General features: G+C 35.6%; 1 protein-coding gene across 1 annotated transcript in view; it reads right to left on the bottom strand.

Annotated features, from left to right (window-relative positions):
* POU2F1 (POU class 2 homeobox 1) overlaps positions 1-17651 on the bottom strand; it is an 84255-nt gene that overhangs the window by 27525 nt on the left and 39079 nt on the right. The window contains exons 5-11 of the mRNA XM_007458095.1: positions 17009-17128; positions 14674-14862; positions 13107-13233; positions 11898-11992; positions 6143-6316; positions 1708-1849; positions 16-161 (exon numbers count right to left, since the gene is read on the bottom strand). Of these exons, the coding sequence (XP_007458157.1) occupies positions 16-161; positions 1708-1849; positions 6143-6316; positions 11898-11992; positions 13107-13233; positions 14674-14862; positions 17009-17128 (993 nt within the window). The remainder of the gene's footprint in view (positions 1-15; positions 162-1707; positions 1850-6142; positions 6317-11897; positions 11993-13106; positions 13234-14673; positions 14863-17008; positions 17129-17651) is intronic.

Raw genomic sequence — 17651 nt, 5'->3', positions numbered from 1 at the left:
AAAAACCTCACTAACCTCCAAGAAACTCTTCTCTAAGGCCACACGGATGTTGGTCTCTATGCTGGTGCGTTTCTTCCTCCTACGGTTCAAGCCCTCAATTCCCATCCCTGGAGAATTCAGGGCACTTGGGCTGGAGAGAGCCGAATCAGATGAGAGGTTCTCTGTAAGAAAGAAGAAAACACGTAAATCAAATCAGCTGAGCATGATTCATGCACACAATACACGTATTAACAACAACAATAAAACTGACCAAAGTATTTTAGGCTAAAAGCAAGTATGAAAGGTTTTCATAACCTACATTAAAATATTGTTCACTACCATGGATCTTTCTGCTGTTCTTATTGGCATTCTTTGTCTCAAGATGGTTGACCATACTGTCATTGCTATTCTTTGATTTGTTTCTGAGAAAGCAGAAGTTTACTATTCCTATCCTTACTCTCAGCTCTACCTCTTCTGAGTTCTGCTCTTATGTTTTGTTTTTGTTTGCTTATTTATTTATTAGCTCTAGGGATAAAAGGAAGAAAGCTTTTTGGAAATTATCAAATGTTTAACATTTATCTTGCAAATGACCTCTCATTTTATTTCACTGGTATTCCTCCCCTTCCCCCCCAAACCAAACAAATAATGAAACATTTCTAAACTATTTAAAGTTTAAACAAGGTTCTGTCATTTAACAGTTTAAAGACCCTGAGCATGTCACAGACATCTCTGAGTTTCTTTCCACTCTCTATATAAAATGAGATGGAGGGGGCAACCAGTGGTTCTCACCTGTGGAACTCAGAAAGATTCCAGATGCTGAGGCCATACCCAGAACTACGAAATCAGACTGTCCAAGGTTGGGGGTTACAGGTTTGTCTTTTCCAAAGACCTGAATTTTGTTCACATCTACAATGAGAACCATAGTCTAGGGGATCTCTAGGGTTTCTTACAGCTCTCATAGTCTATGATTCCGTGACTCAAAATTCAAAATTTCCAAAGGGAAACTTCAGCACAAAACACATTAAGTTAAAACTAACAGCTCAATTTATGTATAAAATTGGTGGTCACTTTTTTAAAATTGAAGTATAGTTGACTTACAATATTGTGTTAGTTTCAGGTATACTGCAAAGTGATTCAGTTACATATATTTTTTCAGATTATATTCCATTATAGGCTATTATAAGATATTGAATATAACTCCCTGTGTAATACAGCAGATCCTTGTTGCTTATCTATTTTATGTATACTAGTAGTTTGCATTTATTAAACTCATACTCCTAATATGTCCCTCCCTCCCTCTCCCATTTTGGTAACGGTTAAGTTTGTTTTCTATGTCTGAGTCTGTTTCTAAATGTATGTAGCCTCTTTTAGATTCCACATATAAGTGATATCATATAGTATTTGTCTTTGACTTACTCACTAAATTTAATATTCTCTAGGTCCCCTCTTCAACTTCCTTCAACTGTCTCTCACCCTGGGCTCAAATACAAGAAATATTCCAAAGCTAAAAATCATTGCTGATTATGTACCTTGTAATTACTAGCCTACTTAAATGAATTAGCTCTCTGATTTATGTAGTCATAATTTATATTGATCCTCCAAAGATTGTGAGCTTCAAGGTTCTCTAGTACCAATAATGTAATAAGAAATATAAACCCCAATTAATACAACAATCCCTCCTATACAATTTCAATGAACAATGAGGAAATGTTTTACACATTCACCCACCTGCATCATTTAGCCACTTCTCCAAAAGTGGCTTTAACTTGCACATGTTCTTAAAGCTGAGGTTCAAGGCTTCAAAACGAGAGATGGTAGTTTGGCTGAAGTCATTTCCATACAGTTTACCCATCGCGAGCCCAACATCGCCCTGCAGAGTAATACAGAAGAGGAGAGGGGAGAGAAAGAGAGGGAGAAAAGATTCATCTAATGTTATGGTCTTCACTCGAGGGTGCTGCTCCAATAACTGTTCTAGACAAAGAATCAACAATCATTTCATTTGCTGGGTCCTACAAAAACATCCATTCCTAAGCTGAGCACAGTATTCCAGTGAGGACTCTGTTAGTTACGTCTTGACTGTGACAACATTCAAAACTGTTCCATATTCTCTCCATCTTGAATCTCTTCTTGCTACCTTATGTAATAACTGAGATGTCAAGTGTTTCTACTAACTCTCAAAAGGTAGTGCTGACATTCTACCAAGTCCCTTAATTGATGCAACCAAAGTGATCTAAGTAATCTTTAAAAATCAGTTAACCTGTATCACCTACAGGGTTAATAGATGTAACTGTCTGGATAACCTTAGGTATTTCTGAACTAACCAAACTTCCCATAAATCACTTTAAAATTTAGAAATAATGCCTCATTCTTTTATTTTTTTCCTGTAAAGCATTTCTGGAAGCAGTGAAAAAAATCTCCTTTCCACCCTTAGTTTGGATTTCAAAGTTTGTTACAAAAACCAGGTATTCTAAAAAGACTACTTTTGTAACCATTATAGAGATAGAAATTCACAGTAGAGAGGTTTGACCCATTTAGTCAAACCTTTATGGGCACTGGAAACTTGGCAACCTTACAGCAATAGAACAATGATCCCCTGAATATATTACAAAAAATATCTTTCTCTATAAGCCTATAACCTTTGAAATGTATAGAGTGCTTTTCCTCCAGCTGAATCTCTCTTGTTAAAGCTGAAAAAGGCATATCTGAATAGTTATTGTATATATAGATAATAGAAGCTCATGGGGTGGAAATAATTCACGCTCTCATTTCAGTTAGTTCAGTGACAGCGCAGAAAAGCAACATTTCTGGTCCAAAATACGACATAGCTAATTCCACTAGAGACAGCCAACTCCCAACTATCCTGACAACACTCATTTTGAATTAGGATTATCCCAGTCCTTTGATTTCTCTCCCCTACAATCATCTTTTGGATAGTACATTGTTTATTAGCACCTGCATTAGGGGTTAGTCAGGGAAAAGAAAACATTTCTTTTTAAACTCCAGTTTCTTACTGGTGAGCAACTTCTGATAAAAAGTTTAATAGAGGAGAAATGTTAGAACTGTAAGATAAAATGAGACATTGAGAATACCTGAACTCCAACTGATCTATATTCTAATCTTTCCCATAGGATAGATGGGCATTTAAATAACCACCAGCCACATGTGGTTACTTAAATTTAAATTAATTCAAAATCAGATAAATTAAAAATTTAGTTCCTTAGCACTACTAGCCACCTTTCAAGTACTCAATAGCCACATGTGGATAGTGGCTATTGTACTGGATGGCACAAATACAGAACATTTCCATCATCACAGAAAGTTTTACTGACAGCTCTAAATATACTATCTCACAGAAGTAGAGCAAAAGTAGACTGCTTATTGATTTTCTTCCAATTGTAGTAAAACCCAAAGAACCAGGACAGTGTGAGCAGAGCATAAGTGTTATCCATTATCTCTACATACAAATATATCTATAAATATATTTATAGATTTTACCTACAGCGTTATCTCTATACATTTATTAAAGCTTACTTCATTTAGTGAACAAATATTCACTAGGTGCCTACTACATGTCAGGCATTAAACTATGCTTTGTGTGTCACATATATTCATGTCTTGGTCACTGTATTTGTTTAGATTATAGCTTCCTAGAAAACTAAGGCCAACTAAACCCTGGAACTCTTTGAATGTAAGACCTGCTGTAGAAGTCAGATGGTAATAAATGTTTTAACATTATAATTCACTAAAAATTTTTCACAAACTTCTGTAGTACCTTTCTATGAAAAGCAACAATAATGACAATTTAAAAAAATGAAATACCTATTCAAAAATCACATCGAAATAAGAAACAATGCCTTCAGTTGGTGGCTGGAAATAAAGCTATGCCATCAACTAACTAAAACTATGGCAATAAATGACAAATCCACTTAACTGAGATTTATAATACAATTGTACTTCACATTTAAAGGATTTCATTGACTAAAAAGCAACAGGTACCTCAGTTAATATACTAATTTTCACTAATTTGGTATAAGCTTGGTTTAGTGCTTTTGTAACTCACAACCATCTTAGGTTCCCCCCCTCACAAAAGTAAATGTTTGAAGCAGTTGACTCATACCTAATCTGAACTACATTATATCCCTAATCTGAACTATACTGTATCTGAACTATATTACATGTATATATTTTAAAAAGCAAAGGAAAAAAGGAACAAAGACTGGGATTAGGATATAATAAATGTATCACATGTGATGGATGGTGTTAGACTATGGCATGCCTTCTAATTATGTAATGACATCTACAGTAATCCTTAATAACCAATTATAAAGTTAGAAAACAACTACTGTTTAAAACACCTAATAACATGTATATTTACTCAGAGAATAGAGATTTGTTTGTTTGTTTCAACTAATGACTGGAATGTCTAACTTACCCTTTGTGTGTGTGTATAAATAAATTAGATACAAAGCAATGTTTAAAAAACTATAGTTGAGGTATCTGACTTAAGAACAAAGGTTGATCTTCCCATTCTGCACCAGTAATTATGTGCTTTAGTCCACACAGTCAAGGTCTGTGAAATGTTGCCACTGCTAAAGTCAAAGTCATTTTGAAAAATAAGGAAGAGCTGTGCCAAATAATAGAATAAAACCATACAGCAGAACACCAGACCATAGGGAAGCTCTTTTATAGAAAGAGGAGAGAGAGAGAGAGAGAAAGAGCAACAACCCTGGCAGTATGTTGGGTCAAATGCCACAAAAAGGCAAACCACTATCTGTGTAAAAGTTAAAGATTTTTAAAGGCCTTAACATCCCTGGCATATCACTCAGGCAACAATCTCCTAGGAAACGTAAGAGTATGCTGTGCTAATAGCCTAAGAGCTGAAGCATTGCTAAACATGCCAACCTTATACTTATTTAAGCTTATTAATTTACCCCTATCGATCTAGTTGTATCTTTTAGCTTTCTTTTTTGAAAACAAGCCACACGGTTTAAAGAATACTAAAATCTTTCTGAATTGTAATTTGTTTCTTCACAACTGAGACTCCTCACAAATATAAGTGCATTTTCTCTAAAATTACATCTATTAAAAAAAAATTTTATGTTCTCAATAAATAGTTTCTCTGAGCAAAAATAAATTACCAAAGAAATATAAGGAATAAAAGCCTGTTCTTAAAAACACAGGGATGTCATTTTGGAGGAGCCCAGTGACCGCACTAGGCTCACTAGTGAGTAGGTGGCACACTACTGTACTTTCAACATAAAATAATTTGGATAGTATTTAAGTGGTGGCTTAAATTTCAAACAGTAATTATATTCTCTGGGGAAAAACCATCATGTTTCTCCTGATTCCATTAAAATGCCCAATCCAATCTATACTTCAGTAATTTTATTTCACCTAATGATCCTATATCATTTTACATAAATGTCATTCAGTTTAATTCTTTTCCTGCTTTAAAAAGTATTACTTGTGACAGGTTAATTAAAGAGTGAGTCAGTAGGAGTGCTTGGGAAAAAACCCATATACCCCAACACCTGTTTAAACCATGAAGCTTATTATACTTTAAAAGCCCTCTGCTAGGTGACATTTTAAAAGATTAATTTGGAATTTTCATCTTCAACAGATTCCCATTTGATTAATCAGTCTCAGTTCGGGCTTAGTGTGTGTGAGTGTGTGTGTGTGTCCCCACCACCCCTTTCTCTCTTCCAAAAAATGGTTTTAAACAAGTCTTTCAAACATTTCCCCTTTCAGCTACTATAAAAGACCTTGTAATCTTTACTCCTCTCAATCTTACACATATGTAGCACGAAGGTCTAGAACCAGATGTTTTTCAAATAACAAAGCCCTCAGTATACTTGTATCATCCTCCAACATAATCTTTTAAATTCTCACCATGTATTGGTATTATTCTAATTTCAGAGGCCTGTGTTCTGAGAGAAATCTTAACCATTTTAACCTAACAGTAAATTATAAATTTATAAATGAATACATATGATGAAAGTCTAAACTTATAAATGCAGAAAATGGCTAACAACAAGTTACAGTCTAAAACTGAAAAAGAAGGCTGAGAAATATATTGTTCCTTAGAAGTCTCTTTGGACATGGAAAGCAAATATTTGGACCCAGCCAAGGAGGGAAACCTAAGTTAAAGGTGGGTTCATCTTACCTGAGTGAATCCAAGTTTGATTCGTCTTTGTTTGAAGGTCTTGGCAAATTGCTCAAGCTCCTCAAGGTCACTGGGCTCCTCCAAGCTGGGAGTATCAATTCGCTTTGGTGTTGACTGGCTCTGTGGAAGTGTCTGAATTGGGGTTGCTGCTATTGTGCGTGTTGGGGTGGCTGGCTGCTAGAGAAGGAACAAAAGAATAAGAACAAACATACACCAAGATATTTAAGTTTATATCTGGAATGGCTGCAAGTAAACAATTTAAGGAAACGGCTGTATTCAAGAACTATGAAGACCATGTGTCACTGTAGAAGGTACAACATAATACCCAGTGAGAAAAGCAGAGTGTGATGCTATATACACTACAATTATAGTTAGGGTTAAACATGTAAGTCTATGGAAAAGACCTGAATACACAAAAATGAAATCCATTGTCTTTGGGTTTTCAAATGGTTTGAATACATGCATCTCATGCCATTTAATAAATCAGTCTTTATTTTTAAGAATCTATGTCATAAACATGCCACTTAAACTATAAGTTTCAAAACAGCAGAGATCATACCTGTCTTATCACTATCATATCTCCAACTTGTAACACAATATTATAAAAAACATATAAGATTATTAAAACTGTTTTAAGGGGGAAAAGTAAATCACCTACAGTTTAAATAACAATAGCTTCACTGCTGTCTACTTGTTCAAGTTTTCATCCATAGAGCTACATTTTTTGTGCTGTTTTTAATTTGTTGCACTAAATTTAATCTGTAAATGTTTCTCACAAATTACAATTTTCAAATCTCTACTGACAAGGCATACATCCTACAGATCAGGGTAATTTAAAAAATATGATTAATACATTGGAATGGACCATAGGGCATAAAATCGAAGAGTAAACTTTTTTTAATTTAATTGAGGTATGACTGACATAAAAAAAGTTGTACACATATAATGTATACATCTTGATGAGTTTGAAGATAAGTAAACACCCATGAATATATACCATCACCATATACAATGCCCTAAATTTATCCATTACCCCTAGAAGTTTTCATCCTCCCTCAGATCTACATTCTTAACCTTAACTGTAATTATGGTAACATAATTTTATACTCTGCTTTTCTCACTTAACATTATGTTTTAATTTTTTTCCCTATGTTGTTTCAATCATCGTAATTGTCATTTTCAAAGGCTGACTGAAAGGCAGTATTATCATAATTTATTTAACAATTTCTTCATTGCTAGGCACCTTTTCGTTTGTTTTCACTAACAGGTAACACCACAATGAAAAACTCTGTGCATACAGTTCTTTTTTCCACCTTTGTAATTAGTTCTTTGAGATAAATTTACAAAGGATTTTCTATAACTGGATGAAGAGTACACCACAAACAATTTCATGGCTTTTGGTACACATCATACATAATGCTGGTTCTCACTACACCATGTTCTCCACATGATTTGTTTTAGCAGTTTTAAAAAATGTTTTGCTAACTCAGGGAGTAAACTGTACTTTGCTGTTTCCTTAATTCATATTTCTCTTATTACTTAAAGCCAAATTTTCCCCACATGTTAATTATTATCTGTATTTCGTTTCATGTGAATTGAACTTACATCTGTAACCCATTTGTATATTAATGATATCCTTATTCTCACCCTTATCCTTAAAGAGCTCAATCAAATGTTATAGATAAAGCCTTTGTCTGTTGTATTAATACAAGTAATTTTCCCAATCTGCTTTTATCCTTTTATTTTTCAGTGTACATAAGTCTTAAATTATAATTTGGGTGAACTTTTGTTTTTTTCCTTTCTAATATCTTGTTGCTTCAAATCTGAGAAAGCTTTCACTTATTTCTAACTTGGATAAAATTCCTTTTAATATTCTGCTAGCTTCTTCTATGTCTTGTAAAATAGTTAATTATTGAAATCCATCTAAAGTTTATTTGCGGACATGAGGGTATAATCTTTTTTTTGTTGTTTAAAGAAAATATTAAATCTCCTTATTACACAAACACAAGGCTACACTGTTTTACTCACAGCCCCTGAGTAGGACCCACACTTCTGAGTATTCACTACTGGAACGTGCTGCCCTGACTCTGCATCATAACTGCTCAGTTAACCCTTCCTGTGAACAGAAGCCCAGGTGAGAGATTATAGGACAAGATTACAGATGAAGTCCATGGCTATGTGCTTTTTTCTTGTAATTTAAATGGGTCATATACCCCTAACTCTGACCTCATTAGTAATATGCTTTCTCCCACTGAACTAACTGGCCCTGAAAACTGCACAAGAGGAATTACACAGGCCTACACCTGGGTAAGTTCCTCTCTATCATCCTGCTTCAATGAAGACAACAAAATTTATCTCTCTGGCATGCTGACTCTGAGAAAACTTTAATATGACCATCTGGAGGAGCCCAAAACTGTACCAACCATATTAGAGTCCTATGTGGCTGTAACTTCCCACTGAAACTGGTTGATAAGTAGAGGTGAGTCTTAACTATCAATCAGATGGCTGCTTCATTTCTAGGCTTGAAGGAGCCCCGTTCTCAAATAACATAGGACTAAAAATAGCTTGGGTATCTTTTGGTGGGGTGGTTACACATAAGTTACCCCAACTCCAGAAACCTCAGGCTGGACTGGGCCAGAGCTAGAAATAGTAGAGTAAAATTCAGTGAGCAGGAGTCCGGATGAAGCTACAACAGCCCTGCCACTGTTTACAAAGCTCGTAGGCCAGGAAGGAATTGCTGGTATAGGCTTTTTTCCAACCTCATTTTTATAATTCAGCTTATTCACAGTTAAGTGCACCATTTAAAAGTGTACAGTTTGATGTGTTTTGACAACTATATAGTCATATAACTGCTATCACAATTAAGATGCAGAAAATTTCCATCACCCCCAAAAGTTTCCCTGTGTCCTTTGCTGTCAATCCCCACCCCTAGCCCCCATCCCCTGGCAACGACTGATATGATTTCTGTCCCTATAGTTTTGTCTGCTGTAAAATGCCATATAAATTGAATCATAGAGTATACAGTCTTTTATGTTTGGCTTCTTTCACTTAGCATAATGCTTCTGAAATTCATACATGACGTTGAATGTATCAGAATTACATTTCCTTCTATGGCTGAGTAGCATTCCATCATATAGATATGCCAAAATTCAGGTTATCTATTCAGCAGCTGATGAATGTTTAGGCTGTTTCCACTTTGGGGTGATTACGAATAAAACTGCTATGAACAGTCAGTCATACACACGTCTCTGTGTGGACAAATGCATTCATTTCTAAGGGTAGAACTGCTGAGTCATAAGGTACATGTATATTTAACTTTATAAGAAACTGCCAAGATGTTTTCCAAAGTGTCTGTACCAATTTGCAACCCCACAGACAATATATATGAGCTGCAGTTGCTTTATATTCTCATCAACACTTGGTATTATTATAGTCTTTTTAATTTTGCCCATTCTAATGGGTGTGTAGTGATATTTCTTTTGCATTTTCCTGATGACTAATAATTTTGAGCATCTTTTCATATGCTTATTGTGTATTTACGTGCCTTCTTTGGTGAATTACCTTCAAATATTTTTCATACACTCCCTTTTAAAAAAAACCACGTTGTCTTATTGAATTGTATGAGTTCTTTATATATTCTGGATACAAGTCTTTTATTCGATATAAGTTTCAAGAATATTTTCTTCTAGTCTGTGGCTTTTCTTTTTCTTTTTTCAAGAGAAGCTTTTAATTTTTTTTTTTTTTTTTTTTTTTTGCTGTACGCGGGCCTCTCACTGTTGTGGCCTCTCCCGTTGCGGAGCACAGGCTCTGGACGCGCAGGCTCAGCGGCCATGACTCACGGGCCCAGCCGCTCCACAGCATGTGGGATCTTCCTGGAGCGGGGCACGAACCCGCGTCCCTTGTATCGGCAGGCAGACTCTCAACCACTGCGCCACCAGGGAAGCCCAGAAGCTTTTAATTTTTATGAAATTAAATTTATCATTTGTTTTCTTTTACAGTTAGCGCTTTTTGTGTCCCACTTAAGAAATCACTATCTTACACTAGGATACAAAGATTTTCCCTTAAGTTTTCTTCTAGAAGTTTAGGTCTGCAACCCTTTTCAAATTAATCTTTGTGTATCATTGTGAAATAAGGTTCATTTTTTTTTTTTTTTGCCTATGGCTAGCAAATTGTTTCAGCACCTGAAACAAGACTTTCCTTTTCCCACTGAAATCCTTGGTGGGAAATCAGTTGGCTCTATGTGTGTGAGTGTACTGGACTTCTGTTCCATTTCTATTCATATGCCATTACCACACCATCTTTATTACTGTATTTTACAATAATTCTTGACATCAACTTTCTTAATTTTCAAAATTGTTTGGCTATTCTATGTCCTCTACAATCCTGTACAAATGTTAGAAACACCATGCAAACTTCTACAAAGAAAGCCTGTAGATATTAACTGGGACTGTGTTGAATTTATACATCAGTTTGGAGAGAACTCACATTTTAACAACCAAAGTCTTCATGAACATATTATATCTCTCCATTTATTTAGGTCTTCTTCAATTTCACTCAGCAAGATTTTGTAGTTTTCAATATACAGGTTTTACAAATGTTCTGTTAAATTTATCCCTAATTACTGTAAATATTTTTCTTCTTAATTTAAATTTCCAAATGATTGTTGTTAGTATATAGATTTTTGTATATTGACTTTGTATCCTACATACTTGCTAAACTCAATTATTAATTCCAGCAACTTTTTTGTAGATTCTTTGGATTTGGATTCCTTGGATTTGGATTTTCTACATAGACAATCATGTCATCTACCAATTAAGACACTTTACTTCTTCCTTTCTAATCTATATGTCCTTTATTTATTTTTCTTGTCTTATTGCCTTGCTAGGACCTTCAGTGCAATGCTGAATAAAAGTGGTAACAGTGGACATCCTTGTTCCTGATCTTAGAGAGAAAGTATTCAGTCTTTATGATGTTTTTTTTTGTAGATGCCTTTTAGCAGGCTGGGAAAGTTACCTCTTAATTCCTAGAAGAGTTGTTATCATAAACAGTTGTTGAATTTTGTCAAATCTAGTAATTTGTTAGTATTAACCGATAACTTCCACGATTATGGACAAAGAGAATCAGAGATGGAAGGGGAATTCAGGATCAGCTAGTTCAATCACCTAATTTACCTATGAGGAAACAGAGGTGCAGAGAGGTGAAATGACACGCTCAAAGTCACAGCTAGGAAAGAAACAGAACTAGATCTAAAGCTTAAACCTCTAGATGCCTAGACCAGCCTAGACCCTCTAGATGCTTAAACTCTGGTAAAAATTAGCTAAAGCAACATCTAAAAGTTGAGATGGAATAAAACACAGAGGTAAGAGCTTCTTTGCAGTTTCTGAGAAGGAGCAAAGGGCAATGATGGGTTTTTAACTCAGGCTCTAGGTCTAGCTCAAGTGGTAATCTCTACTGCCAAAAATCAGGGTGGGGAGGGTGGTCAGACAGCCAGAACTCATTACTCATTTGGTGCTAACACAGTTATTCTTTATGAAAATATAAGAAAATAGGGACTCCTTGAAGATTTTCAAAGACTACATCAATTTGGTAGCACTGCTTTATCAAGCTGATAAGCCTAGCTTTGAAATTTTGGTGAGTTTTTGAAAACTATTTGAATTATTTTTATTAAGGGGTTGTGGTTTTAAGTTAAACAAATCCCCAAAGACTCTCAAGACAACAGGATAAAAGAAAGCAACCCTCATGGAAGAAAACCGACCTGGGAGGTGAGGGTGATGCTTGGCTGCGACTGTAGGAGGTTGGCTTGGCTTTGCTGAGGTAGTTGCGTTAAAAGATTTTGCGCTTGCAGGAGACCTGTAAAACACAAACATGTTATGTCAAACATTAAAGATTACCTTGAACAAATGGCAAAAGAAAAAATGAGAAAGTGAAGTGAAAATTTCCAACGGATCCCCTGATAGTCTTACTGGTCTTAAAACTCTTAATGTCTTATTTGCCTAAAATTCAGTCTTGTTAAATACAATTTGGGCAAGAAGATATGGAACCAACTAAAACTGGTGGATGTCTTTAGCGTAACCTGAATAACCTCTCTGATTGGCCAATTCTTTATTTTACCAAGGAATGGATGAAAGTGAAGAAGCATTCTAAATGGAAGCAGCTTGAAACTCCAAAAAAAAAAAAAAAGCTCAACTTCTTAACCCAGAAGCCATTAGAAACAGCTAGTATATGCTGGGACAGAGAACTATCTAGTTCATTAAAGGGGCAGGCTATCCTATCCATTAAAAGTGGAATAGGTTATTTATACAACAAAAGATTTTGAAATGAATGATCAAGAAGAAAAAAGGCTAAAAAACAGAAATAATGAGGAATCAGTAGAGATGCACTAATGTTCCTTGAGTTGAAGCCTTGATACTCTGATACCGTCTATACTGATTCCATTACAAACATGATTGAACTTTATACAGCAGTAACACAACAATATTCAGCACTAAAAGGCCTTGAAGATGTTTTTTATAACTCACAAAATTTGCACAATTTCTAACATGACACCCTCTCCTTCTTAAGCTTTAAAAGAAAACAAATGATTGTTAGAAGCGTATAGTTAGAATGCTCAGCCCATTCTTTGAACACATTCCCATGAAAAACTATCAAAACATAAAAGTAATTTATCCAATGTATGTTCAGCATGTTGAAGGATTTAATTTAGAATTTTGGCCAAACCCATGGTCCTCCTTACTGATTAAACAGATGAAAGGCAGTGAAGGATGACCTTCAATAATTAGGTATGCATGACAAAAAAAATATTTTTCTCAACATGAATACTGAGCTTAAAGTTAAATAAAATCTAATAAAAACACTGTTCTAATGGACAGCTTCTGGGCCAAAATGACAGTAGTCAGCATGTATGTCACACAAGTGGACAGCCTTGGTGTACCGTATCACTAATAAGCTCTAAGGAGGCACTCACCCTGCTGGCCCTGGGGCGTCTGTGAGATGATAAACTGCGCTGGTTGCAGGTTGGTGGTTGGATGTACCAACACAAACTGTTGCAGGTTGAGATTCTGCTGCTGAAGTTGTTGCAGTTGTTGCAGATCCTAAAAAATTAGGATTAAAACATGGATTGGAGACTCTGAAATAAAAGCTTGCTTAATCTTAAGGTTCCCAGATGATGAATTCTGCCATCCAAATAAAGAAGAGTCAATATTTGACATTCTTATAAACTCCCAACAAGGATGTGCTCTGGGTGCATTCACAAAGCTTGTGAAGAAACCTGGAGCTGCTACAAGGACCTGTTATTTCTGTGGGCATATATTGTGTCGTGACTTATGCTATATCTAATTCTCAACCGTTATTTAAAATTCCCTCAGAACAAATGCTTATGGTTGTGTTTTTAACATGTAGAGACCAATATGGGTTTTTCTCTCAAGTGAGAAAAGAATATGTTGAGTTTTTAAGTGTTTGATTAGAGTTTTCTCTTGTTAAGCAAAAATTGAGAGTGCTACGTCTGAACTTGCATCAATAAATTAAAAGATTTATAATGATTCATGAAATGTGGCACCAGCCTACCTAACTCAACTGAGAAATCAGTGTAAAAGTTTTTTTAAAAATAGCTATCCATATAAAAATCTGATCTACAACATATTAAACTTGCTTATATTGGCCTATTATTTTATAATTTTCAACATAATTTCATGTATATTATCTTATTAGAATAATGTCAACATAGAGTCTCACAGCTTAGGCACTAAAAACATTTATTTGGTGATGAAAAAAATGGCCAAAATAAAAACGTGATCTTGATAAAGATTGTATATAACAGTCATAAAGATTAGCCTGACATCTATTCTGTACACTTTTAGTTAATTGGTTTTTTTTAATGTTTAGTCAAACTCTAGCTACAATTTAAGTCTATTTCTGAGCCTTCTCTGGGGGGATAAAGATAATTATCTGCACTAGACTCATAATAACTCTTCATACATTTCACTGATATGACTACTTATACTTTTTTCCTCTCCTTGAGATAAAGGATTTCATTTACCTTTTTTCCTCCTTGGTAGAACTGTCTATGCCTCTTAAATAAATTTTTATTATCTCTGGATACTTTGCCCTAAAATACAAAAATTAAAGCCAAACAACACTCTAATGCAATTCTGCACAGAGCTAATCGCTCTAGCAGAAAGATGACGCGCAGTTTCTCTCACACATGGGTGGCAACATTCACTGCAGAGCACATGAAAGAACTCATGCCTGCTGTAATTAGCTAATTAAAATAAATACAGTAATCCCCTGCTTCAGAAATATGCCAGCCAATTATTCAAGAATTGTCACTTAATATAAACAGTTATTCAAATAATCAGTTATGTGTTTATAATATCAACTCAAATAAGCAAACAAATGTATTACTTCTAGTTCAGTGGTAAAGAAGGCTACACCACTTACCTCACACTAACAATCAGAAAGTAAGCTTAACACCAAAGAAATCCTGCCATTTTATTCCTCCCTTCCTGCCCCAGCTATGAGAGTTACTCACTCACCTGTGCGATCTGGATGGGCTGAGACAGGGGGATCTGAGTCATGGGCGTGGCGGCGGAGGCTGAGATGGTGGCCCCAGCAGCACTGTGCTGTTGGCTAGCGGAATGCTGTTGCACTGCAGCAGCCAGCAGCTGTGCCTGTGCCTGTGCCTGCTGTAGTAATAACTGTTGCTGGGCTGGCGTCAAAGTCAGCTAAACAAAATCAGGACAAACAGTCGGAAAGGGTTGAAGGAGACGAGCCTCTAACGCAAGGCCACTGCTTTGAAGTAAGCAACTCAAGTGGTATTAAACCTTAGCTACCCAACTTCACATGGTTAGCATGAGGCTAAAATAAAACGTTCATTAGCCATCAAGATACCAGGACTAGCAGACCATTTAAATTAAAATGGTGGTCCTCACTCTGGACTTAATCATTCAAGCTTGTCCAAGGCCCTAGGGTTCAGGCAAAAAAAGTAATTAACTAGTAAGCAAGAAAAAAAAGAATCAATGCTGACAGGATATGAAAAGAAATTTACACCCAACAGAACAGCAAGTGATTAGTCAGATGAATGAGGAACAAGGATGCTGGATCTGACCAGGAAAGAACTGATAAGGCCCAGCTGCTTCCCATTAGCATGAATCCCTGCCATATTCCATCATTTCATTATGTCCTAAGATATGACTAAAGAATATGAGGTCCATTTGTTTCTTTTCCAAGTCCCTACAGCCTCCTCCCCAACAGCCTTTTCTGTTATTGAAAGCATTGGGTCTCTGCAACTTTACATCCTCTTTCCAACACATTATCTCTGTGAAACAGGTGGTGACAGCCGCTCTCTTTACATGCAAATGAATCCTAATGCCCAAGTTTAATAGAAGCTCCAGCCATTCTGAACCTGGAATCCCAAGTGTCTTCAACTACTGTAAACACTAGTCACTCAAAACAAAACCCAAAGAAAACAGGAAATGTATTTGAAGATTTAAACTTGCTTTCATAATGCAACTTATTTCAAACATACTTAAAGTGATAAGTATGTTCTACCTTCTTTTTGGTGACATGTTCTGATCAAACCAAGAAGGAATATTCTGAAGCGCATGTACAGTCACTTAATGGCACAATCCTCTTTCAAAAAGGGTCTGATACAGTTTGTGCATTAGAGATATAAGAATCAAAATCAAATCATTCAAAAACCCAATACGCTTCAAAATACATGTTTATAAATATTTTATATAATATGTAAACATATATTAATCTCCACTGATGGGATTTCGTAAACAAGTTTGCAACAGTTCTTAAAAGAGCCTTCCACCACTGCCAAAACAAACAACTGAAATGAAGGAAATAAAAGAATTTGTGGGTTGACATGATGTGAATTGAATAACAACTTACCACTCCTCTCGACCCCCCCAAAAAAGATAACTTAATAGACAAATTGTCAACATTGGAAAAATATTTTTAATGATGTCTCAGAGCGAAGACAGCTCAAAAGTTAAAAGCTTAATATATTTGCACAGGCCAATTTACTATCGATAAAAACATGATATTTATTGAATGCTACTACATGCCAAGCACTGTTCTATGAGTTTTATGTATGTTACTACTCTTAATCTTTAAAACAATACTGTTAGATAAGTATTATTAACATCTTCATTTAACGGAAGGAAAACTGAGGCACAGAGAGATGAAGTAATTAGCCAATATAGTAAACTATAGAGCCAGGATAGGAGATCAGAAGTTTCATTTTAGAACGCTATACGGTAACTTAAAATGTTTTTCTTTTGTAGGTACTAATCCATTACTCTGCAGTGATGTTATAACTCCAAACTGACAACTACAATTTCATCACTGTAACTGTCTCAACCATGGGATCGTGACGCCACTGCATGAAGCAACGGTTGAAACGTGAATTTTAAAAAGTCCTTAGTTTACCCAGAGCATATCTGCAATAGTAAGAAAAAATACCCTGAAAACTCTGACAAAGATAGCTCCTTTCTCAGAGCTGCTTACGGTGCAGGAAGTTCCTTTAAAGACATAACAGTGCCAGGCATAGCCGTGTTACTGTCTGCTACAGCCAACAGTTCTAATCAGATATTGGCCAATGGAATTTTTTTTTTGAAAGATTTTTTTGGATGTGGACCATTTTTTTAAAGCCTTTATTGAATTTGTTACAATATTGCTTCTGTTTTATGTTTTGGTTTTTTGGCAGTGAGGCATGTGGGACCTTAGCTCCCTGACCAGGGATCAAATCCACTCCCCCTGCACTGGAAGGCAAAGTCTCAACCACTGGACTGTCAGGGAAGTCCCCCAATGGCAGTTCTGACACAGAGAAAGTTTGTTACAAATTTCTCAGTGAAAACTTACCCCAGTTATCTGTCCTCCAGCCAGCATGAGCTGGGTCTGGGGAATGGCTGCCTGCACTGAAGGCTGCTGGGAAGGCTGGCTTGGCTGCTGTGAATCCCCCGATTCTTCATTAGATTTAGACTGAGGTGGGGGGGGGGAATAAAAGATTTAAAATAGTTGATTTTAAAAAAATGTACTCACAATTCCATGTTTTAAGAATTATTTACAATACAGACTTATCTAATCATGAGTTTTCTGATTTCACTCTTTTCCTTTCTTCTAAACCTTTGTATTTTCCTAATTTTACGTATTAAGTTTTCAGACTTTTTGTTCTAATATCAGCAAAGCTGCAATTATAATTTTTAAGAAGAAAAAATTATTTGGTCCTCCACAAGTCAACAGAATTTTTCACAAACCCAAATCCTCAACTCTGGAAGTAAGGAGTAAGTGAAGAATACAATTTCAACCTATGTTTACATTAGACAGACCTTCCATTCCAACATTTTGACATGTCTTTGGTGGTCAGTCTAAAACTTCCTTATATACCATCTTATAAATTGATTACTTGACCCACAGAACTTTTCGTCTAATATTTTGAAGAACTATAAATTTAGCATCCCCCATCAAGTAACACACAAACTTAGAAAATGCTGCAGTCAAGAGG

The sequence above is a fragment of the Lipotes vexillifer genome, unplaced genomic scaffold, assembly GCF_000442215.2.
Source record: "Lipotes vexillifer unplaced genomic scaffold, Lipotes_vexillifer_v1.1 scaffold189, whole genome shotgun sequence".
NCBI lineage: Eukaryota > Metazoa > Chordata > Mammalia > Artiodactyla > Lipotidae > Lipotes > Lipotes vexillifer.
The sequence above is the reverse complement of the archived record's forward strand: the minus strand, read 5'-3'. Positions and strand labels throughout refer to the sequence as shown.